Below are 24,119 nucleotides of genomic sequence, written 5' to 3'. Positions count from 1 at the left end.
GGGGAAGGGCGCATGCGCGCCCCCCTCGCCGCCGCCAGCAGCCCCACTGCCGCTGCGTGGTGCTCGGCCCCGCCCCCCAGTGAGTGACGGGACGGGGGCGGGGGCGGCTGCCGAGGAGCGCGTGCCCGCCGCGAAGCGCGAGGAGGCGACGGCGGCGCCCGGGACAGCTGTGCCGCCGCGTGGCTTCCGCGATCACCCGCCTGCCCCGCCGCGGGGGCGGCCCGCGGGGAGCTCCCGGGATTACTAGGGCGACTGTGGTTAGTGAAGGGTCGTGGAAGCAGGAGGAGAAGAGGCAGTCAAAACCTAACTCTCACCTGGCAGCAACGGATAAAATCAAACATGAGCAACATCGCGTCGTACTGCGAACTTTAATAGCCAAGGAAAACCAAGTCCACAACACACACTGAAAGGGGGAAGTCCATGCAGAGACACGAGACTTCCCATTCTTACCTTCTAACTGATTTTAGCATGTACTACAAAGAAATAAAAATACAGGACACTTTACATTTGTCAAACTTACTCCATAGAAGGAAGTACTACACTGAAGGTTATGCAGCGTTTTATTTTACACCCGATACCGCGTACAGCTTAATACTGACCTAGATTAAATGGTCTTGGCTTCAGCTGGTGAACACTTTAAGCATTTTCCCCCCTGTGTACACAGCTGAAAAGAAGAATGTGCTCACATTCAATAATACACAATTATCCCTGTGCATAAAAATACAAGTGATGACTTTTAAGAACTCAAACAGGACTGCAGGTATACCACTACTAACTCATATAACTTATTCACAAGATTATTCTGCTTCCAACTCAATGCAACTATTACAATTTAAAAGGAAAACATTGAGGAAAACTGGCATTTTCTAGGTTAGAAATAGAAGCACATCGCTATATACCTGATATGAGTAAATAAAAACATCCTTTCCAAAAACAACACAAAAAATGGCACTTGTGACAATGTGGGGTGGCAAAGAAGAAAACCACCAGAACAAAGGATACTGACATTCAACCAGAAATCAAAAGTTCAATTGCCTACATGTGAAAAGCAAGAACACCACATTTCAAGTGTAACTACAGACTGGGGAGGAGGCAGAAATTGGGCAGTATTGCAGATATATGTACTAATATGCACATAATCGACATTCACCTAACCTTGCCTTATTTCAAGGAGCCTGAAAATCAAGTGAAATATTAATCATATTCTACCTATGGAAAAAAAAATCAGAACGAAAGCAAAGAATCACAAAGCCTCTCAAAGAATAAATTAAATCATATAATAAGGGAATTAAAGCAGCTTTTAAAAACTATTATTTTTAGGTGTGCAAGGGCTTTTATTTTTAACCTACTTGTTGCAACAGCAGTGTTTCAGCTTTTAACACATTTTTCTTGGAGCAGGGCAGAACTTTGACTTTTAATTTATGGAGCTAAATCTTGGTGGTGCACTTCGAGCAAGAAGAGACAGTTGAAGTAAAACTAGTTTAAGAGCAAAGCTTTAATTGAAAACTTCTGTAGACTAGAAGCCTTTATTCTCAACACGGATTCTGAGCAGAAAGGGGCACAGCACTCCACATACCCAGGCACACACTCTCTTATGTGGTGTTGAAACTATACAAAAAAATGTTTGTGTTTTCCCTCCTTGCAGACTTTCAATTTAGGAACAAAGGCTCAAATTTCTGTCCTTAATGGGAAAAATCCAAAAGCCAGTAACAGATCTATAAAAGAGATGTGATTAGGACATCACCATGAAAAAAGGGACTAGAAATAATGGGAAACAAACAAGCTATTGTCCAGTGTCATTATGACCAAATACGAAAAACCCCTTGGTTCCTTATCATAATGTTTTTACATTTTAAAGACATTTCTGAAAATGCATGAAAATGGTACTTAAGTTAACCAATATATTAAGAAAACAAAATGGCTAACATGACACCTCCTCTCAGCACGGTGATTACTAATTAATGTTTTTCTCATGCACATCTTCTGTCACTTCTAAGTGAGAGAAGATTCAGTCTCTTGTATAGTATCACGATTTGTAGATTAAATATTCACCTAAGCCACATCTGCCAAGAAAAAAACCATTAGTATAAAAAACAAAGAAGTCACTAAGTCACAAGGGTAAGGCGCCTGCCTGAAGTTACAAGGAAATTGTCTACCAATTGGCCTGCATATGCTGACTCAGGGAGAGATGAGATTACAGCACATATTATTCACATGTAGCTTTTTTCCCCTCCCCTTTGAGAAACAGGGATTTTTCTGTTGCACTACCTACACATGGCATGGATAACTCAGCCATGTTATAAAATTTAAAAAAAGAAAAGAGCTCAAGTTATGACCTGTCTTTTTGTTAATTATGTTTAACAAAAAAATACTGCTTCACTGTTTTGGCTTAAGCAGGAAGTAGGTGACTCAAAATCAATGTATTTTAAGATGGCAAAGCATTTAACATATTTCAGTTTCAACACTAAGAGCTTAATCAAAATAGGTGTTACTCCGGAACTGATGTTAACATACTGCTTCTCTGGTGACATGCTGCTTTTTCTTCACTCAGTACTCTGCTTTCACATAGTATTTCAAATTCCCTATAGGTTCTGTGTTTTGATTAAATTCTGAACAGTGATCCAGGCAAGATTAGAATTTGTAATACAGTCTACTTAGTTTCAGTTGCACAGAAAATGCTGTAACAGTTCTGATGGTTACTGTATCTATCAAGAATAATTTTATCACTTTCCAACCATTTCAGACTTCATAATTTATGTTTAGAAACACTTCTCTAAATGTGACGCAGCTAGCACAGTAAGCACATCTATGCATTCCTAACATCAGAAAGCAGGAAAAAGAAAATCATTATACATCTATGAAAAATGAGGCAGCATATGCAGTGAATTAGCCTGGTTATGGCAAACATTAAATTTTATTCTCAAGAAAACGTTTTTGCTTTTATTTTTAATGCATTCCAAAGCACAAAGACTGTGTATGTGAACACTTCCTCCTCCATTTGCACAAGTATGTTACAAATATGCATGGCATAGTACATGTCTGGATAGCAACAGAGATATTAAGAAAATAGACACTATCTAAAACCCATTAGGAATAAGAAGGCACCACTGATTTGAGGTTGTGTCCAGACATCATCCAGTCCATTTTATTCTCATTGCTAGCTTTCAAGCCAATGTTTTTTTTTCTGATTAACCTATTCAGACCACTTCTATTCTGGTTTTCTCACCACAAACAACACGCATTCATAGTAGTATTTCATCATGGAGAGTTCATTCACAGTGTAAGTCGACAGTACAGATTCTTTTTCCACCTGAAAAAAAAGCAGCAGTTTTCAAAACACCTTCTCTACAAGAACTATGTAAGTTTCTCTTAGTAAGAAAGAAATTGCTACATATTTATTAGATTACATGGCCCATCTATGCATTTTATAAGAAATGAGGAAAGCAAATAATTCGTAACACACTTACAAGTACTTTAATTTTTCATAAATAAATAAATAATAAGTAAATAATGTTACTTTAATTCTCCTAGAAGCTACTAGTACATGCCATTATGTTGAACTAAATTTAAGGTAAAGGTTTATTCAAAGGAGTTTGTCTGGTTTATACCAGTACTACTCATCGCAAACTACAGCATCTTCTTACCTCTATGTGGAATCCATATTGCAGTATAACATTTTTTATATCCTCGTAGCTTAATTCTATAGAAAGTTCATTTCCCAAGTTTTCAAAGTGGTAAAGGAGAGGACCTAGAGTACAAAGATGCAATGGAAATGGTTATTAAAAAGACAAAAATGTTTTAAAAATCAAAAGCACATACTGAAAGTGCAAAGAATGCTTATATAGAGACTCACATATGCAAATACAGACAAAAGACCATATTTCTATCACTCGAATATGATTTTTATAACTAATTTCAGAATCAATGCAAAATGAAAACAAATTAGTTCAGCTGCATATTCAACAATGAAGTCTCATTTCCTACCAGCTTGTGTTTTCTGTATCTTAAAACTTCCTCAGTCTAGCATCACTGATGTCTCTATAGAACAGAAGGCAGGACATGCTGTGGTCTACTCAGGAGCTCTGCTTGCATTCTGTGAGTGGCCAGGGCTGGTGTCGTGACTGACTGACCAGTGACTGACCAGTTTCTGCTATACAAAATGTTTAACGCCTGAGTTTTATCTGCCATTCCTTCACCATGGCAGACTTAAGTCTCTCGTCTTTTGAGCCAAGGCATACATAAATCTCATTCCTAAAACTTCTGCTTAGAAGCACAGCACAAATTAGACAACCGATTAGGAAAAAAATGCAAGGATGTATTTATACACAGAACAAGTTCTATTTTCTTAGAAAAATAGCAAAAAAAAAAATACAGGACACTACATTTGTCAAGTAACAAATGCATGAATGCAGAACCTGGCACTGGGAAGATTTGCTTCTCTATTTGCAAATCATGTGGTGTTGATGTGATTGTAACTAGCAAACATCTGGACATATTCTGAACACATCTGAGATAATTTCCATGCCCTAGATGTTTCTAGCTCTACAGAGTTTTCAGCAGAGACACATTCATCCCCATAACTCTTTTCAAGCACTAGATGCCTGTTATGTGATCAAACGTAAGTCAGGGCTAGCAGGAAGAGAGGTTGGTCACACTTGCCTACATTTATCCATATTCCTCCAGGCTTTAGTATTTTCCATATAGTATCAATGTAATCAATAACGTTATGTGCTGTATCTATGAAAAAGCAAGTTGCTATGCAGTCCCAAGTATCTGCGTAAAAAGAACAAATTATACAGAGATTAGTTTCAATGTTTCTACACCTGTAAAAGTTCATGATTTAACCCCAGTATTTGTTTACACACTCAGCATTACCTTTAACTAACAACAGTTGAAGGCTCTTCAGTTCCTTTACAAGTAATTAAAATGTTTTGGTTTATGTTAAAACAGTTAAGTTTGGGTTTGTGTGACCTATACATATACGTGTGTGTATATACACATACATACTATAAAATAGTATACATACTTATTATTTATGCATCATATAAAATGAGATCTCTTTATATTATACTGTAAAATGTAAGTATTAGAACACATTTTATATAAATGAAGGCCCAAGTGTGCTATTACTCACCTGTCCTATGAACTTAATTCCCAGAACTGTTAAAAATACAACTGCAAAAATACTCAGTGATTTTGGGCCTCTCTAGTTAATATCTAGAACAATACAAGTCTCTACACTGAAGTGTACTTTTACAAATCACATTGCTTTAAAACATCTTATTCAGTATCTGATTATTTCTCCAGCTGTTTTTTACTAGTTAATTTAACAAGCAGGATCTTTCAAAGTCTACCTTTTAAAGCATGAGTCTCCCTGTTTTTCTCTAAACATGTATCCTTGAAATTGCAAAAGTTTTAAGTTCTGTAAATAAAAAAATTAAAAGTTTCACAATTTATGCTATTATCAGATGTTCTAATGTAAGACAGAACATTCAGAAAATTAAGCAAGTAGGTTCCTACAAGAAAATATCTGGAAGTCTAGCTGCACAAGTAAAGGACAGATCAATAGCTATATAATCCTGGTGAAAAATTGCTATGGTCTAATAGGGACTGAAAGGCAGAAACAGAAAATGGATGTCTGAGGTGATAATCCAATACTGTGTAAGAAAAAAATAGGGACGTCTAAATAGGCATATATTAGAATATTAGACTACATGTAAAAGAACTGCATAAGTGCCACCCTTAATCAAATCCTAAATATGTAACTGGTAAAGTAGGGACTAAATAAGATAGTCTTCCGCGGGTTAATTCAACAGTCAGTCATAAAACGTTACTTCATAGCTGCAATGAGGACAGCACAACTAACCTGATATCACAAGAAAAAATAAGGTTATTTGTACTGACAGAAGTCTCAATCTTTGATTATTATCATACCCATAATATGACTCTGAAATATTTACTACTGACAGTCAATAAGTATATATTTGATTCATTTATAATTTACTACTATTGGAACAGTTTGCTTCGCTTTTACAACAGGAAATGAATCAACAAAAAAAAAACTTCAATTTCTATTTTTTACACTAAAGAGAAGTGACTAGTTACATTGTTCCCTTTGTAACACCACTTTTCTAAATCAAGTAAACCTTTCCATAATGCTACTATGCTGTCTAATTCCAAAAGAGACTACTGCAACAAAGATCTGTTAGCAAGGAAGTGTCCATATTTTTTTTATAAATAAGAAGAAAAGAAAAGCTGATGTGGAATAAGAAAATCTTGCTACAGTTAGTACTTTTTGCTTAATGCTTGTAGATACAGATACCTTCTATTTGTAAGCATTAACTGTCCCATAACAAATACTCTGAAGATAGTTATATGGATAGCCTAGAAGTTTGCATTTACTCACTGCACTCGGAATAAATTTCTTGAAAATCCCCTGCTGTCATAGAGAAGTTTGAACCAGAAGGAAGACTGTGAGGATCAACATCAGGGAAATAAATTGGACGTATCTGATCAGCAGATCTTCTGTTATTGCTAAACTGATGAATCCAGGGGTAAAGCTTATATGAGTTAATTTCAGAGCATCTGCAAAATACAGAAATCAGCACAATTCAGTTTCAACAAACTGCTTATCTATTATATAGAAATATAGTAGTCAAAGACTTTATCAACAAAACAATGGATGTTGGTGAAAGATCTTGCAAAAGCTACACGTTTTCTAAAGGACTTTTACCTAGTTCGTAACACTTCAGAGTGCCCATATATTTATGAAGTAATAAAAAAACCAATTTTAGTCTGACACACAAATTATCACCACACAATAACTGCCTTTAATTTTTAAATTTTCTTTTCCCACTTTTTACCATTTTCCCCAACTTACTTCTCCACTGAAAAGAAAATGCACAGGATTCTTTTGTAAGAGTAATGAAATTTCTGATTTAGTATATTCAATAAAGCTAAGCTTTTCTGGATCATGTTTTTTCAATTTAAAAAAAAAAAGCAAATGAGTAACATTAGTTCCATGAATTTTATTGGAAACATCTGTTCTCATTCTAGACTTTTTTCTCTTTTCTGAAGCGTGATCATAGGGGTTTTGAAGCACAGCAGAACAAAAGCATTTTTCAGATCCTAACTGAAAGGACGCTTTTAGATTTCAAAAAGGTAAGTAAATTGCATTTTGCAAAGCGTAGTAGTTTTGCACTAGATGCCATTTTAAGTTAGTAACATCGGGAGTGTTGCAATTACTTGTAAAATAAAATTTGTGGGTTGACATGACCAACTAAGTCAACTCTTATTTTAAAAAATGATAAAAAATAGTATTAAAGTATAAAAAGCAGCTTTTCCCACAGTCCTGTAAAATCAGTTTGTAATTAAAAAATAAAGCCACTTTCTTTCAGAGACAACAGAGGAGACATCTGTCCCATAAAACACGTATCATCAAACACTTCATAAACTGCAAGCAATCTACCAGGTTATAGAAAGTGCACTCTCTTGGCTGGTGAATAGAAAACATCTGTGGTAAAGTCTTTGAAAAAACTTTTTTTTTTTTTTTTTTTTTTTTTACTTTCTTCATGTCATATTTATATTTCATGAGTAAAAAAAAAAATACCAAAAAAACCCTTTTTTGAGCAGCAGTATACTGCACTCATCAACTGTGTCCATATATAACAAATAAGTAAGTATCAATAAGATATATGCAGTCAGTCAAAGAAAAAAAAAGCAGGGAAAAAGCCCTGATAACATGGCATCATTTTCTTCAAGAAAGGCATTTCTATTTTGGTTAAAAAAGAAAAAAAACCACTAAAGGAAACAAACAAAACACCACCAAACCCAAAAAAACACCACCACCACAACAAAAAAACCCCCACTAAAAATGCATTGGCCAAAAAAAGTTCTGTGTTAACCATTCTAGCATTCTCCATATGCTCCCAGTCAATTTACATTATCCTCAGAACATTTTTTCTTTCACAATGAAAATTTCCCCAAAAGCAAAGTAAAGAAAGTAAGAGATCTGAGTAGATTAGAAAGGATTTTTTCTCTGAGCTATAAGGGAACACATACCTCCCTGTATGTTTTTTTTCTCCCCCAGCACAAACTATATTCATGTAGACCTTCCAACAGTTCCAAAAGGAATTCCCAACTTAATATAAAAGACCAATCCCTCTCCATATTCAAGCTTGAAAACATCCCTTTCCAGCTTCAGTAATTTATACTTCAAAACTAAGTACTGCAGTCCTTTACAATTCCATCTTTCCAAGAAAAAATGTATGATGTAACTTATGTTATGAAAATCTAACATCTTTAATTAAGTGTGATGTGGTTCACTTTTTTCCATAGGGGCAGGGCATTTACTGTTCAACATGCAGTTGAAAAACACAGTCTGGAAAAGATGGGTAGATCAAATCTTACTTCTGACCACTGATTTAAAGATAAAATGCTTAACTGCTTTCAGCATGAGGCATTCATGGACATGCAACAAATACAATTAAGCAGCCTTCTCAAAGTGTCAGGATTTATCTAAAATTACTTTCTTTCCAGGAAGTAAAGATTAGTCAATTGCTAGCATGAATCCTACTGGTAGTAATTAAAACTTTTTTAAACTAACCTTACTCTGACTTGGGTACAAAGTGATTTTACATTACTTCAGCTGAACTTTCTCAAATATTCGTAAGTGGGACTACTGCTACTGAAGGGCTGTTGGACCGAGGCTATCGACCCCATGCTCTCAATCTCCAGATGCAGGAAACAGCAAGTCAGCAACCAGCTGCTCCTGCCTCCTCCACATAGATACTACCCTAGTGTTGTTTCCCCTCCTGTCAGATGTCAAAGGGAAGTAAGGTGTGTCCTATGGCTCTAGACTGCCTGAAAATTTTGGTATGCTTTCCAGAAGCAGGAAAACAGATTATGCTTTTCACAATTTTTGCTCTTCCAAAACATGTAAGAAATGAAGTGTGTCTGTACATCACCAATCATCACCTCTGCCATCTGTCATCCAGAAGTCATCTAAACACTAGAAAAATACTCCAGCAATAAGAATCTTACTCATACAAGAAAAAGCACAATTTCCCATACAAGGACTGCAGCAGCCTTGGAGCCACTGTAGCTTAACTACTCCAGGGTCACTTTATTTTCAAATTAGAGCCTCCTCAATGGAATAATGCACTCTAATTATTTGCAAATACTTACAGTGACCACAGTTACGCCTTGACGCACTCTCTACACACCATGCTATGCAACTTCATCCACAGTAACAAAAGTTCACAATTTAAGAGAATCAGTTTTTTTACATGCGTAAAAATCAGCAGTTACCACTTTGTATATAGAAGACTTAAGTCATTGTAGTAGTTGGCTTGACACTCAATATAGTACTTTGTCTTCCTAAAAATAAACCAAGGTCAGAGAAAGAAGGTATATCCAAACTGTAAGCACACGTTAGCAAAATACTCACGCTTTTATCAACTGAAAACAAAAATTAATTAAAATAAGACTGTAGTTGAAAACTAATTTGCAAAATCCTTCTTTCTTACCACTCCTCCTTAACAGGTATGTTCAGCTTATCTACATCATTGCCATTTCTTCCAGGAGGACAAACATGTCCATTTCAGAAGGCTAAGTGGCAACAGCCACTTAAGACTAAAATGAAGGACCCCAAAAGTCCCTATAACCTTCTTGATAGACATCCCAAGCCCACAGTTAGGTCTGGCAGAAAGGAATGCTTGGACTTCAACTGAACTGACTGAAATTCAGAGTAAGGTTAGCAGTATTCTCTTCCACACTAACAAGGAAATCTGTAACTGATAACTTGCCCAGCAAAGATGAAGATTACAGCAGCTGAGCAACACTCAATTTTGCTGTCTAAAATGTAATACTGTTAGCAAGCCTAAGAGATATACAACTCTTTGCTAAATATCTTTTATAAATAGGAAATACCACATGAGCGTTAGATGCTAAGAATTATTACTGTCATAAGCTAAGCATGGATTTTCAGGAGAATTTCACATATAGGTCAAAGACGTTATTTAAAGAAGACAAAAACCATGTTATCAGAGGTAATTATGGATCAAGTTAACTTTCAGATTTCAACCACTATGACAGCTGATCAGTGCTCCCAAAAGATGGGAATTGAACACTTTCACGCTACTTTGAATAACTGCAGAAGTTCCAAAGAGCCTAAGAGCTAGCAGGGCTGTATAACTAAAGATGAGAAAAATGTGACCTCTTCTCAGTAGCTGCAAGTCATTAGATCAGCTCAACTGTAATACGCAATTTCATTACCAGATAAGAGTCATTTAAGAGTAATGTAAATAAAAAACCAAGTAAACCTCTGGCAAATATCTATTCTCATCACACTGACCACTACTGTTTTAAGCAGACATGCAGCATCCATAATAAACAGTGTCTTCCCCTTGTTGTTTTTGAATGGTAAGCTGTAACAGATTTAAGATCACCACAGTCTGCTGTGGACAATCAGCCTACAAACAGGGCTCCAAAACATCATGATTATATAGAATAGAAGCCAATAGTTTAGGCAGTTTCAGCAAAGGTGTATCATCTCACATTGAAGAATGAGTGAATTGGCAAATTCTGTCTCTTTGAACTTGGTACCAGCGCCCCCAAAAAACCAAAACACCCCCGCAGACCTCCTTCATGCTTGCCCACCCACAGTCTTCCCACCCTCTTTCTTAACAGTTGCATTTTCTGCCTTCTTTCCTCTCTAACAAGTTCATTATGAAACAAGTAAATTCCAACGCAAGTAACAATACCAAGTACAGAAATGTCACTCTAAATTAAATCTATAAAGTGAAATTTACTACATTCAAATTTAGTATCTCAGCATAATAGTAGAACTGTTAACTATATTATTTTAGCTGTGACTCAGTGACAGGACTTGCTTAAGAAATGGTTCAGCGTGCTTTGGTGGTTCTTTTTCACGTCAAAACAGTGCCTAAAATTTTAGTATGAAATGTAACATTTTAACAGGTTTCCTCTGTTACTAATCACCACCACTAAGTACCATGCACATATTAACTAGTCCGTATTTGACACTGGTGAGATAGGTGTGCATTTTACAGAAACAGATATGAAATAAATCATAAAACCTATTCAAGATTATGCAGAAAATCTGTGGTACAATCTAGAGATTTTAAGTCTCATAACTTAAAAGCCATGCTTCCTGCTATAATTTTAATGACTCAGATACAGTGCTTCCCTCCCCCATTTATCCCACTGACTTTTTTTTCCATAAAACATTCTAAAAAGTGGTTATGTGTCCTGTGTTAAGACTTACAAATCTGTTCTTGTGAGTTTTATTTTTCAAGCTTTTCCTCATTTATAATTTTGCCTCCCTAGGTTTCAACCAGCAAGTAAAACATAAGCTATGTACCTGTTGAGTACAAAGTTAGAAGAAAAGAGCATAAAGAGGCTCCATTCATTTCCTTGGCAAGCATAACCGAGCATAGCTATTTCCCACGCCAATCTACCTAGCCCAGCACCAGGTACCAGGATATTAACTTTGGAGAAATCCCTGCAACAGAACAAAAATAATAGTTAAGTCTTCATATCTGATACCTTTTAACAAAACTTACAGAGGGCCAGTCAAACATTTTTTTCCTCATATACTTAGATACTATATTGTATCTCCTATATGACTTCTTAAATACAAACTGAGCCAGTTCTAATCAGATTGGTTAATTGTATAGTCAAAATAATTCACAGAAAATTACTCAAAAGAACATATACAACCCTCATTCAGAATACAGATAATAATTACAAAACAATTTTTTTTCCCTGAAAACTTTCACAGTTATCAAGCTAAAAATCTCTTAAGTGAATTGAAGAAAGAACATTATCATATAGCACCATTTATTTTTCTATGAAGTGCACTAATAACTAGTAAATACTCTAGAAATCTCCTTGGTTACATCACATGAAAAATAAACAAATATTTTGACATCAGAAACACAAAGCAAACAAAACTTCCATAAGCTGATGAGCAAGTCAGACTGTAAAAACCTTAAAGTAGTTACCTTCTCAGCAACTGTGGGTTTTACATATGGTCTTCACCAATTTCACTCAAGCACATTAAGCGACATAAGATTTCCTAAATCAAGGTACATTGCAGCTCTCTAACACTTCACTTCCTGTAACTAGGCATCAATTGAAGATGACCAGAAGATATCCAGCAGTGTGTGTTGACTGAGATACCTAGAAAAACCTCTCCCATCTTCCAACTTCAGCAAATAAACAGAAGAACTAAGAATCTCAAAATTTTCTCATCTTCCAGGCAGAAAAGGCAATATATACATATTCTAACCATTAGACTTCCATCACAATGCAATCAAACCTTCACTCATAAAACAAGAAACACTCCCACACCAAACTGAAGATACTTCATCTAAAAAGAAGTATTTTTTCAGTTTCCAGTCGTGAACAAGACTTCGTAATTTCATTTACCAAAAAAACAAGTGTGAACACTCAGACTTTTGCATGTCACCTTTAAAGACAAAACATACCCGTATCAATTTATATGCAACTAAACGAAGGAAGCCACTATCAGAACTTCCGAATATATGATGAAAGAAAGCAAAAGCCTTTGACTACACAAAAATGCAGGATGCCAAAAAGGGTTCAAGAGTCAGCATGCTGCGTAAGCATGAAGATGAGTGAGGGAACTATGTAAATTCTGAGAAGTAGTACACTTCTGAGAACTATTACCCAAAACCAAAAGCAAGCATTATTCTTTTCTAAAGGCCACACAAACTAACAAATCAGTTTGAACAGTGTCTTTTGGTTTGTGGCTTAATCGTCTAATTAGTGAAGCCTCCCAAATGGAAAATCAAAGTTCTTCTCATTCCTGATTGGCATTTCCATTGCATTATACTTTTCCATTCCATATAGACTTTGCTATTACTTAAGACCACTTCTGTGACGCAACAGTTCTCCTTACCTCTCTTCTACAAGGAAAGCCAGAAGGAAGCTAGCCAGGAAGTCCTACTGAAAAAAGAAAGATTAATTCAGGGGAAAACTACGTGCTCAAGACAAAATTTTTGAAAATAGGGACCCAGAAGGAGAAGGAGGAAGAAAATCCACTTTCTGGGAGAAGCTAGAAAAAACCCAGTCTTACAGTTTTTTTCTATTCATAGTGGTACACTGTTATTCCAAATGTATTTCTAACCTAATCTACTTCTTCATTTCCTTACAATTTAACTTTATTTATGACTATTCTCTATGTGTAGAACTATTTAGACTAGGTCTACACAGATTTTTTGCACCCCCATGTGGACAATTCTACAATGAGTGGGCTGAAAAGTCTTACACCACCTCAAAGATTATCATACATTGATTAGAAAAAACACTTTTCTTAACACAACCTAATAACTAATATCTATGCAGGTGTAATCACATTTTGAAATCTGCACCTTTATTCATCCTAAAACAAGATAAAGCCTCTAACAGGCAAGTGAGTTGATTTTAAATTGGTGGTGATTGTCTTGTATCTTTTTATTCACAATAGAAAGCTTTTGTATCTCTGAACTAATTTTCCCAATTCTCTCCCAGAAAACAGTTGATTTTAACTGCACTTTCCTTTACACCTTTATTAAGGCATTGAAGTCTGTCTGGAAACTTGTTAGCAATTTAATTTTGTATCAGTTGCTACGATCTGGTGCTGGCCAGCAACTTCATTTCAGCATACAGAGCACAGCTAACAGAATACAATATAACCAAATCTGAGTCCATTAACATTGAGACTAGCCTTCCAAAATGGTTCAAGAGCATTTTTTTTTTAATCTATAATCAAGAGAAGTTGGGTATGTGGCAAACTTACTGCATAGCAAGTAGTGACTGTTGATAGTGTCCTGCCATCAAAAAAAATGCTTAAACACCTTTTGCTTTTCAAGATTTAAAAGGAATTGTTAGTAATAAACTGTTGATGAATTTCAAAAAAATTAAGCTATGAAACCAGGGATAATGGGAGCACTCCAATGCACTATACTATGCTAATTTTTTAATCATTAGAACACCTTACATTTTTTAATTGCACAGAAACTGCTTTTTTAATGGCTAAACAGTCATGAGATAATTTAGGAGGCTAGAAAAACCTGCAGTAGCAGAGACCTGCAACAGCAAAGACAATTGATAAAAATCTCAAACTGTGATAACTGATAATAACCCAAGGTTATCCACAGTAAAACTAGCCTTGAACTAGCAAGCAGCAGCAGGATTTCTATGACACAGATCTAGCATTGGCTAGGAACATAAATGGGTATCCAACACACACCCATTACAAACTTGGGGGCAACAGGGAAGAAACATTGGCATATTAACCTTACAGGTGTGGTGAGAGGAGGCTGGCCAAAGAGCAGGGAAGAGGGCTGCCTGGTAATGGTTGGCTCAACTTCTGAAACTGCAGCACTCTCTTAAAAAGATAGTGAAGAAATATCAGAAACAACTAAAATCTGTCATGCCATTACTGTACTACATTTTGCAGTGTGATATATTTTCAGCTTTTAGAAGTTTAATGTCACTAATGAAGATTTTAACTTGGTGTCCTTTTTTGAAGGGAAAAATTATACATTATAAAAATAGAGGCTTCTTATTTTACACCTATTGTGCTTTAACAAAAAAATGATGGTGCTGAAGGGGTTAACTGAAGTTCAGCAAAAGAAAAATTAGTGTGTGTGATCAAACACAAACCTAATTTTCATAAACTAAATACTACAATTCAATGTTATCTAATGCTAAGAAGTGATAAGAACCTCAGTGGAAACATCAGCATAGAATCACACTGTGGGACTCCTTTCCTGATGTCTTATCTCTGTAATGTTTGTAAATTTAGGTAGTGAACAGATCCAATTCTCAATATAGTATTTTTCATTATTTTACTGTAATCATATTTTCAGAGATTTTTTTTTTTAAAAGACAACTGCTTTTCAAATAAAGCATGGAGGTAGCTAAAAAGCACAATCATTTGAAGAGCAATTCTTCTCCAAACTTAGCAGATGACGTTTATATACTTCTATGTAAAGACCTGCAAAGTGTTCAATGGACTACAGTTAACACTGAAGATATAGTTTGCTCTTAAATCTAATGCATAAAACAAAGTTTAGGGTAAGTACAATTTTTGACAAGATTAAAAAACCTGCAAGGACAGATGTATTTTATATAAAGTTAAATAAAATTTGTATAAAACAGAAATTTTATCATCAGTATAAATGTGACTGAGTGCATGCAAGAAGTATAGCCAAGTTAGGCCTTAGGACTAGTAAGCTATGTTTTTCAAATAAAAAGGAAACTAAGCACTAGTGACTTCTTTTGAGCTATCCTGCCAGTACCTTGGAAACTGCAATCAATTGCTGGACAGCGTGATAGATTTAAATTTCAAGGTACGGGTGGTTCCAGAGGCCAAGTTAATGAATAAGAAAAAAACTTTGGAGAAAATAACGAAGTCTACTGTTCTTGGCCATGGTATGATAATTAACTAAAAGATTAACTATTTCTTTGGTTCCTTTTTGACAAGCTGCTGCTGATCTTTACAGCCTTTCTCATAAGTAGGAAGGGTAACAGCAGAAGTAAAAGAAAATAAAGACGACAAAAGAAAAGGGGAATTAGAAAAAAAATAATATATCAGTATGCTTATTTAGATTTTCAACTTAATGTTTCTCTATTAAAATGCTTTAACGAACACATTCCATCAAGAAATAAAAATGTATCTACGTTTTACTCTCTTCTACAGAAAGCAGTCATCATGGTTCATTCAGATCCAAGAAATCAAAGAAATTCAAATGGCTTCATCAAAAGGTAGACAAAAATATAGAGACCCTGTGAGCTGAAACACAATTAAATTCCAACATGAATAATGCAGGAAATCTGTCAGTTCTTCAGGAAGACCTTATCTCATGGGACTTCACTTAAAACTGCTTTGTTTATCCTACTAACAGATCCTGCATTACGGTGCTAAGCAGAAAGAAGGAATTATTTCTGAAGAGGAACAGAAGGCAGAAACAGCTTTTGCCATTTTATTTTAATTTTAGATGACAGTCTTATCAGAAGACTGAACTGAAACACAAGGTAACAGCAGCATCTACTCACAGGACTGTTCTAATTTACAGCTGCTTTCAACCATTGCTTATATCTCTTCCACTTCCCAGAAGAACAAGCATATAGAGCACTTCACTCCTTTTCCTGTTCTTTGCATACCAACTGAACCAATACAGGCCAATCTTGCAAAGAGCAGCAACAACACAACATATACACGCATGGAGTGAAACACACTTGAATAGTTTCAAAACTTTAAACTCTTTTTTCACATGATTCCAATGCATGGAATCATTAATGTTAAAAAATAATGTTAACTAGAAACTGAATATACAATTCAATTGAAGCCATTAAAAAGTAAAAGGTGACCCGTACTGACAGTTTTAAATTTAAAATATTTATTTTCTCCATCTTTTTCAATGCAAAATACACCTAGGCAAAGCTGTTTTCATCACCCAGTGCCAATAATACACAGTTTCTCCAGCACTTTCATTTCATCGTCTCAGGAGACTTCAGCACTGTCCTACAAAAGAGAACTCTAAAGAAATGCAAAGCTGCACCCTGAGGTTCCGTCTACATCTTCTCCACTAGCGCCCACAGCCAGCCCCTTCCGGAAGGGACAGACTTTGCACCCACTATACACAACAGTCAGAATAACTTCTTCACTATGGTCAGTTCAGGCCCTGTCATCCCTTCAAACTGAAACAATTGCTCCCCTCCAAAATTGTAAAAAAGGAACCAGCCTGACCAGGCAGCCTGCCCTGCCAGGGAAGTTACTTCTTGCACAAGGGTGAGGTGGCACTGACAAAAAAGTCTGATAATACACAAAGAGAACAGGCCCTTCTGAATGGCTCTGCTTCCTGCCTCAAAGAGGTAAGTACACCTAAGTAGAACCGCCTCCAGTCACCAGGAAAAAGAGCCAACTGATGACAGTAAGTAAAAATACAATAGTAAGGAACAATACATGAACAGAGAAAAGGTTTTACTTAAGTGCTACAACAGCTCCATAATGATCACGAATATTAAACTTCTAAATAGGTATGTAATGTAATACACGTTTTATAAATTAAAACCCCCACTTCATTTGACAAACTCAAACTTGTAGTAGAGATGTTTGATCTATACAGTGATGTTTTGAGATTTCTGTAGACAAAAAAACAACAACTGGTACTTCAAAGCCATCACAACAGGGACAGAAGCACTGTCACATTAATTGTGCTTGATGACAACAACCACCACCAGAATTCCTGGTAAAGAAGCACAAAGCTATCCACTTCGGTTTCACCCAATCTGTTACCACATGTTGCTTCCTAATACCAACTGGAGGTTTTGAAATAGAGTTCATTGATGATAAATGTAAATGTCAAGATTTCCAACTTCAGTCATGTATCTGTTAAGATTTGACATAAGTTACCTCTCCCATAACCAAAATGCTTTAAAAGCTAGCACACAGTGAACTGTTACCTTGAAGATTAGAATGACTACTTTCAAACCTAACTATGACTTTCCCTACAGATCTGCACATCAGAGGTACATCAGATAACCTGTAGTATTTAATTCATTTTTATCTTATGTAGGGGACTATTAGCACTCAAAACATTGCAGAAAGTTCACCTTCAGATAAAACATCTTTAGTTGTGCATCCACCTTGAGATAAGTTAGCCCAAGGCAAAAGAGAAACCAACCAACCAGATGCAGTCCATGTTCTGCCACCACTAACAGTCTTTACTAATGAAATTAAAAGATAGCTAGTGGAAGGTATTTTCAAATTGGTGCAAGTGCATTATTAGCAATTACTGAGAAAGAATAAAACCCACAGCAACAACCAGCTGTATCAAACCTAAGTTCTGACCTGTTACATCTATGAGTACAAAGTTCACAAATTTTCCCATTATAAGAGTGTTAAGTTTAAACTGAAATGTACTTTACGATGACTGGTCTGACTAAATGGCAGAACCATTACACATGGAATTCTTACAGCAGTAATATCTTCTGAGATTCTACCAGTATACTTCTACTTAAAGTTACCTAAAAAACCCCTCACCAATTACTATTTTGGTGGTGTTAACAAGCCAACGCAGTTACAAAGCTACGCTCAAACATACAAAAAAGCTTTTTTAATACTTGCTTTGTAACACTTGTTTGAAACCAAGACTAGAATTAAGTATTTGCAGGGTAAATTCTTAGTGCAAATATAACACTGCTAGAGGTTAAGAGCCTTCTTCCCTCCTTCCTCCTTCCACCATGAAGGGCAATACTCATACTTGATGTTGTCACAAGGGTCCTTCCCTTTATCTGCAGCACACACGCTCTAAGAATCTGCTAACCTGCAAACTTTACCTCACTGAGCACAACTGAGTTAACTTCACAGCCTCCTGAGGTCTCTTACTCGAAAAGTTAACAGATATCCCATTACATAAAGCTGCAGGGAAAAAAAAAAATTATTCCTGGTTTACCTGGTATTCCTTTGTGAAGTTTATGATTATGCTCTTTTCCAACACCTTGTATTAGAAACAAAAACTTTCTTGATTAAAAAATTAATCCCACTGCATTCACAGTAATTTCTGTATTTTTAAATCCAAGCTTTTCATTACTCCATAAAAATCTTGTTACATTCGTGCAACAGTAAACACTATTCGTCCACACAGAAATAAGTCTTAAAACACTATTACCATCTTTCTTTTGGAAAGTTCTTTACAATTTCATTAATGATTGGCTGGTAGCAGGAATCTCTCTCAGGCTTTCCCTCTTCGCTCCAGTCTCTCACAAATTGCTTCAAAGTGGATTTTAATTTATCCATGTCAAATGTTGAAGCTGGTGTAATCTTCCCTCTTCCCTGATTAAAGTGGGGGGAAAAAAAAGTTAGTGGAAAATGAACGAAGTATCTTTAGTATTAAAAAAAAAATTATAAACAGAAAAAAGCCATGCTGTAAGGGCTGTTGGCAGTTTTAGCTGACAAAGCACTCGCCTTTCACTCCTGGGACCAGGGCTCCAATTCAACCTAGAATCCTAAACAAATTGAGTTTGCTGGTCTCAGTTTGGCACCCAAGAGACCAAGTTCCACATTGCAAAACCATACAGAGTATGGCATAGCAAAGCACAACTGGTAGTCCTTATTCAGGAAAGGACCAGGGCTGAGCTAGTGCAGAGGCTGAACTGCTTACCCTGAGAAGAGGATCCCTTTAGGTACTGATGAGGCAACACTGAGAAGCTCACATTAGAGCTGCCCATTACTGTACCTTGCCTGCAGATACCAAATAAGGACTTCAGTTTCCACCTCTGCCAGTCTTTTAAGTCTGAGTGCAATTTTTTTTGATAGAGATGCCACACTGAAAAAGCAGGTAAGTAGTGAAAAAGTTTTTACAGATTATAACATTAAAAATACTTGACCTATCTAAAATTCTAACTAATTTAGAATGACGTAACTTATAATAACCTACAGTAAGACAGACAATACCATTTATGCTCTACATAATTAACTGAAAAAAATAACTTTAAAATGTAACCAGGGTAGAGCTAGAACTCTGGAGTGAAAAACTGCTTTTTTACTGTAAGTGATTACTGTCATTTGCCAGAGTCACAATTAGTTTTCGTAAGTGTAACTACAAGGACTAACAGCAAATAGTTTTATTAAACATCAGCTCTATGAGATGTGAAAGCCAAGAGTGAGAAAATGTAAGCAAAGAGGAAGTAAGAAAGGAGAAAATAAAGAAGGCAAAAGGAAAGAAATTTGGAGGCCTAAAGGTGTGAAAAACTAATGTAGAAAATCCCAAAGCGTACAGAATTTCATTTTGGAGTATGAAAAAGTCCATTTTAACATACGTCTTCTCCATATTCTTTATTTTCAAACATATGAGCGCAGTCATTCACAATGGTCTGTAGTATCTCTTGATTATGATCAATGCACTTCCGAATCTTGTCAAGGTGAGGAAGAAATTGAGGAAGAAGACTCTGTTGGTTAGCTGGGAGAGATTTAAACTGCCTCTCTGTTCTGTTCACTCGTTCATGCATATTCGTTCTAAAAAGCAAAAAGTTTAAGGTCTTTAGATATTTAGAAGCAATACACACACTAAATATAAATAATTCATTGTAAGCTACTCCAATTACAATTACTCATTTCTTTAGACACAGAAAGTGATCAGACTTTTTAACTCCTTCCTAGAGAACAAGTTTTCAAGAATTTTTTAGGCAAAATGTTGGTTTTAAGCTCTAATTCTACATTACCACTCTTTTTAACATGTTGCAGTTTAAAGGGACCATTGTTTTCTTCTTGCAGTTTCATCATCAGGTACTCATTTCCAGCACAGGTGATCACTACCTTACTACACGTAGCTACAAAATGTAAGGAACAACCAGCCCCCAAACCCATCAAAACCAGCCAGATTGTTTTCACAAATCCAATTTAAATTGAATGAATAGCTGAATGCTGTGGTAAACTTTGGCTACAGAAATAACGAGATGCAGCATGGGAATAGGGATCCTCAAAATCAATTGCTTCTGAAAGAACCCTAAAAGTCACAGCTGGACCATACCGGAGTTCTGGCAGCCACACAACTACCTTCTTTTAACAGCATATTCCCCTCAAGTATAAGTACTGTGAATTTGATCATGTGACTGATCCAAACTAAAAACAGCTCTTCCATTTCCCCAAAATAGAAGTTCCATAAAAAAGACGAACCTACTGCAAAGAGGAAGAGGTTTGTTTTTTTCTTTCCTCTCCTCACCCAGAACAGTTCTGCCCTCCACCTTGTTCTAGCACTCACCAGACCTGCCACAAAGCTTGTTTAACTTGCTAACCCTGAAGAGGCCTGTATAGATTTTGCTAGATTCGATTTCTGTCAGTTTAGCAAGTCAAGTTGGCTGAGGACAGTCATAAGGACTCCAGAGAGAGAGGTCATAAAGCCAGGACAAGAGATACTGCCCCTTTTGGCAGCAGCAAATCATTTTACCAGGTCCAGTCATACTGCAGTTTCTCAAACTCTTGTGTCAGCGTACAGCAGCACAGAGGTTCAAGCTAGCCATCAGAGAGAGTAAGGTGCAATTGCTGCAATTTTAGTTGCAGCCTCAGTCTGGAAATTTGACCAGTTAATATCGCCAACATTACATATGCGCTACTGAGAAGGGCATGATGACTGCAAAAGCTACACTGATTTAAAGTGATATTTAAAACCAAAAAACATAGAAGGAACAATAAGAAAAATAAACTGATCCTCTATATAAAGCACATCAGCTTAGCTTAATACCATCTTCTTGAAAGTTCGGGCAGAAAAATTCTTTAAACCATAATCCTTCACCCTTTCATCTTGAATTGCAACCTTCTAGCAGAATGAATAATTCACTGAAATCAGAAAGAATGAAGTCCATATGTCTCCAGAAGACAAGAACTTTAATCTGGACTCATCTGAAAGTGTGTTATTGCCTTACTCATACAGATGTTTCCAATTAAATTATTTTTAACTACCAAGATATGTAATTTCACTTAAATCGGAAGCTATTTCTTTGAAGCAGAGGCAATTTAATTCAATTTCTGTACTGGAAATTTGAGTCATCTCCTTTTGTCATGTGTTTAACCAAACTGAAGTATTCAAAAGCAACCCAGAGTCACAGTTGAGCATGTGGTTGAGAAAGATGTTCCCAGCTTCTAAAGCCTGAGAATACAATTACATCACTGCTATAAGTAAATTACAGTTGGCTGTTGCACTAATAGTAGTAACTAACATAAAGTCTTTCATATGGCCAAACTGAATTGGAGAATTCAGTTTGGAAGAGTCATCGAAGTGTTATCTAGACCAACCTCCTGCTCAAACACTCATCCTGGAAAACAAAACAACCCAAGATATAAACAGAAGAAATACTCTAAATATCACCCATTCCTTCCAAGAACCACACTGACATGTAAAAATTATGCTTGTATTACATTACAAAAAGGGTCCAGCACATAATAATGATTCATGTGATGGGGGTTTGTCAATTGAAGTATACAAATATGTGGTGTAGCTACACCCCAAATCTGCTTCCCAAACCTAGAGTAACAGAAGACAAGTTTACCAAAATACTGTAGAGCACTGGACTTTTTCAGCTAATCCCCCCCACCCCGCTACTTGAGTAACTTTTGTTTCCTTTTCCACTCAGTGGATTCAGGTATAAAGTCGGGTCCCGCCCCCGCCCCTTCATCTTCTTCCTAGGGGGCCATCAAGCCCTTTTCTGACTCGACAAATGTCTAGAAAACTAAAGTTATAACATAATGGCATCCATTAGCCATATCAACAGGTCGTATCTCTTGTGCAAATCAACACGTCTTTCAAAAATTTCCCCAATAATCGAAACATCGTTTGCATTTCTCTGCCTGCAGGAGCTACTATTGTTCTGAGTACTCCAGAGCGTCTTAAAGCATTCTGTCTTACAAGAAGAGACCTTTCACATCCTTTTCAGGCGTGTCGTACTTTGAGATTGCTTGGGTTTTTTTTTTTTTTTCTTCTTTTATCCTTCCTAGCTGACAAAGTCATCGGGGTGACTGTGCGTATCCAGAAAGGAAGGGGGAGCAGAGGTCGTTTCCCGATTCGGGCTTCCGCACCCCGCGAAAGGCACAGCGCTCCCCAGGGAGCGCAGACCGAGGGAGGCGGCCCCACGACGCGCACGGAAGAGCGGAGAGCTCTGGGAGCCAGCCGCCCGGAGCGCCGCCCGCACGGACGGACGGCGATCTCCTGAGCCCTGCGGTGGCAGGTCGGCGAGAGGAGGACGCGGCGGTAGGGCGGGGACCCTCGCAGGGCCCCACACCCAAGGCGGCAGGTCTCGTTACCCGTAGTATCGGAAGGCGTTGATGATCCTCCGGAAATGCTCCCGCTCCAGCCGCTCCTCCTCCGTCTCCTCCTCCACCCCGGCCGCCGTGGCAGCCAGCGCCCTCGGCTCCTGCGGCTGCCGCCTCCGCCGCTCGTCGCTCAGCGAGGCCGCCTGCGCCGCCTCGGGCTCGCCGCCCCCGCCGCCCGCGCTCTCTCCCGGCCACGGCAGCTGCTCCCGCTCCTCCTCGTGGCCCCGCCGCAGCCCCCTGCGCATCGCCTTGGCCGGCGGGTCCCTCTCGCCCGGGGGACGCGGCGGCAGCGCTTTACGGGACACGGCGCACGTGGCCGACATCCCCGCAACGGCCGCCGCCAGCAGTCGGGCCCGGCGCCCACGCTCCCTCGCTCACTTCCGGCGCGGGGCGGAGGGAGGTGGCCCGACGGGCAGGCAGTATCGCGAGAAGAAGGGCGGCGGCAGGCGCAGGCGCGCTCCTGCCGGCGGTGGGTGGAGGCGGGGAGGTGGCCCGAACCTCGCTGGGGCCTACAGCCGCAGCGGCCGCGGAGTCTGGGGTCATTTCTGCACCGGCCGAGTGGCCAGGTTAACGATAGAGCCCACCCAGCGTAAGGCACAGGCAGGCCCCCGGACAATTGTTTAGGTCAGTGCCCTTGGAAAGTACTCCACATCCACGCGTTAGCTGTCACAGGGAGGGACAAAAAACTCACGGTGGCATAGTGCTAGTCCCAGCCTGTAAGAAAAGGCACACTGGGGTTGATGGTGGCAGTGACACTGAAGCACCTTTGCAGTGTACCTGAAGAGGATGCATGCCTGCCTAGCTGCTCTCGACTCCTCACGCAAATTAAAAGTACCAGTTCAGCCATCAACGGACCGCAGCTCTCGCTCGGCGGGCCACAGGCCTCTGCGGGTTGGCTGCTCAAGTTGTGGTAAGGTACATGTCCAGCCCCCTGCAGCAGCTGGCCATAAGCAGTGAGGTAGCTGTGCTGACAAGAGGCAGGAGCCATAAAGGGAGCTCTGCAAATACCTCTGTGCTGGACTGAAGCAGCATTATGCTTCCTGAAAACAAGCACGGGGACCAACTGCAGGGAGAGACAAGCAAGGAGATTTAAGCAGTGTCTAGCAATGCTTCAGTCACTGGATACTAGATTTCTCCCCACAACACCACACTTTCACCCTGATGACAATTGAGCACATCCTCCTCCACCTGACAAAACTTGTTTGACTGGGTGCTGACACCCTCTAGGTGTCCTGCAGCAAGTCACCATGCTCCTTTCCAACTGGCTTTGAGAACA

At 38.1% G+C, this 24,119-nt stretch overlaps 1 protein-coding gene across 1 annotated transcript; it reads right to left on the bottom strand.

The window, feature by feature from the left end:
* Positions 1-542: 542 nt before the first annotated feature.
* CARNMT1 (carnosine N-methyltransferase 1) lies at positions 543-23,166 on the bottom strand. The gene is made up of 8 exons (XM_059833594.1): positions 22,835-23,166; positions 19,858-20,053; positions 18,708-18,871; positions 11,384-11,524; positions 6,407-6,585; positions 4,660-4,773; positions 3,645-3,748; positions 543-3,310 (listed from the first exon to the last, which is right to left on the bottom strand). The coding sequence occupies exons 1-8, from the start codon at positions 23,164-23,166 to the stop codon at positions 3,209-3,211; spliced, it is 1,332 nt and encodes a 443-aa protein (XP_059689577.1). The 3' UTR covers positions 543-3,208.
* Positions 23,167-24,119: the final 953 nt, after the last annotated feature.

Source organism: Gavia stellata, chromosome Z, assembly GCF_030936135.1.
Source record: "Gavia stellata isolate bGavSte3 chromosome Z, bGavSte3.hap2, whole genome shotgun sequence".
Taxonomy (NCBI): Eukaryota; Metazoa; Chordata; class Aves; order Gaviiformes; family Gaviidae; genus Gavia; species Gavia stellata.
This window is presented reverse-complemented; position numbering and strand designations above follow the sequence as displayed.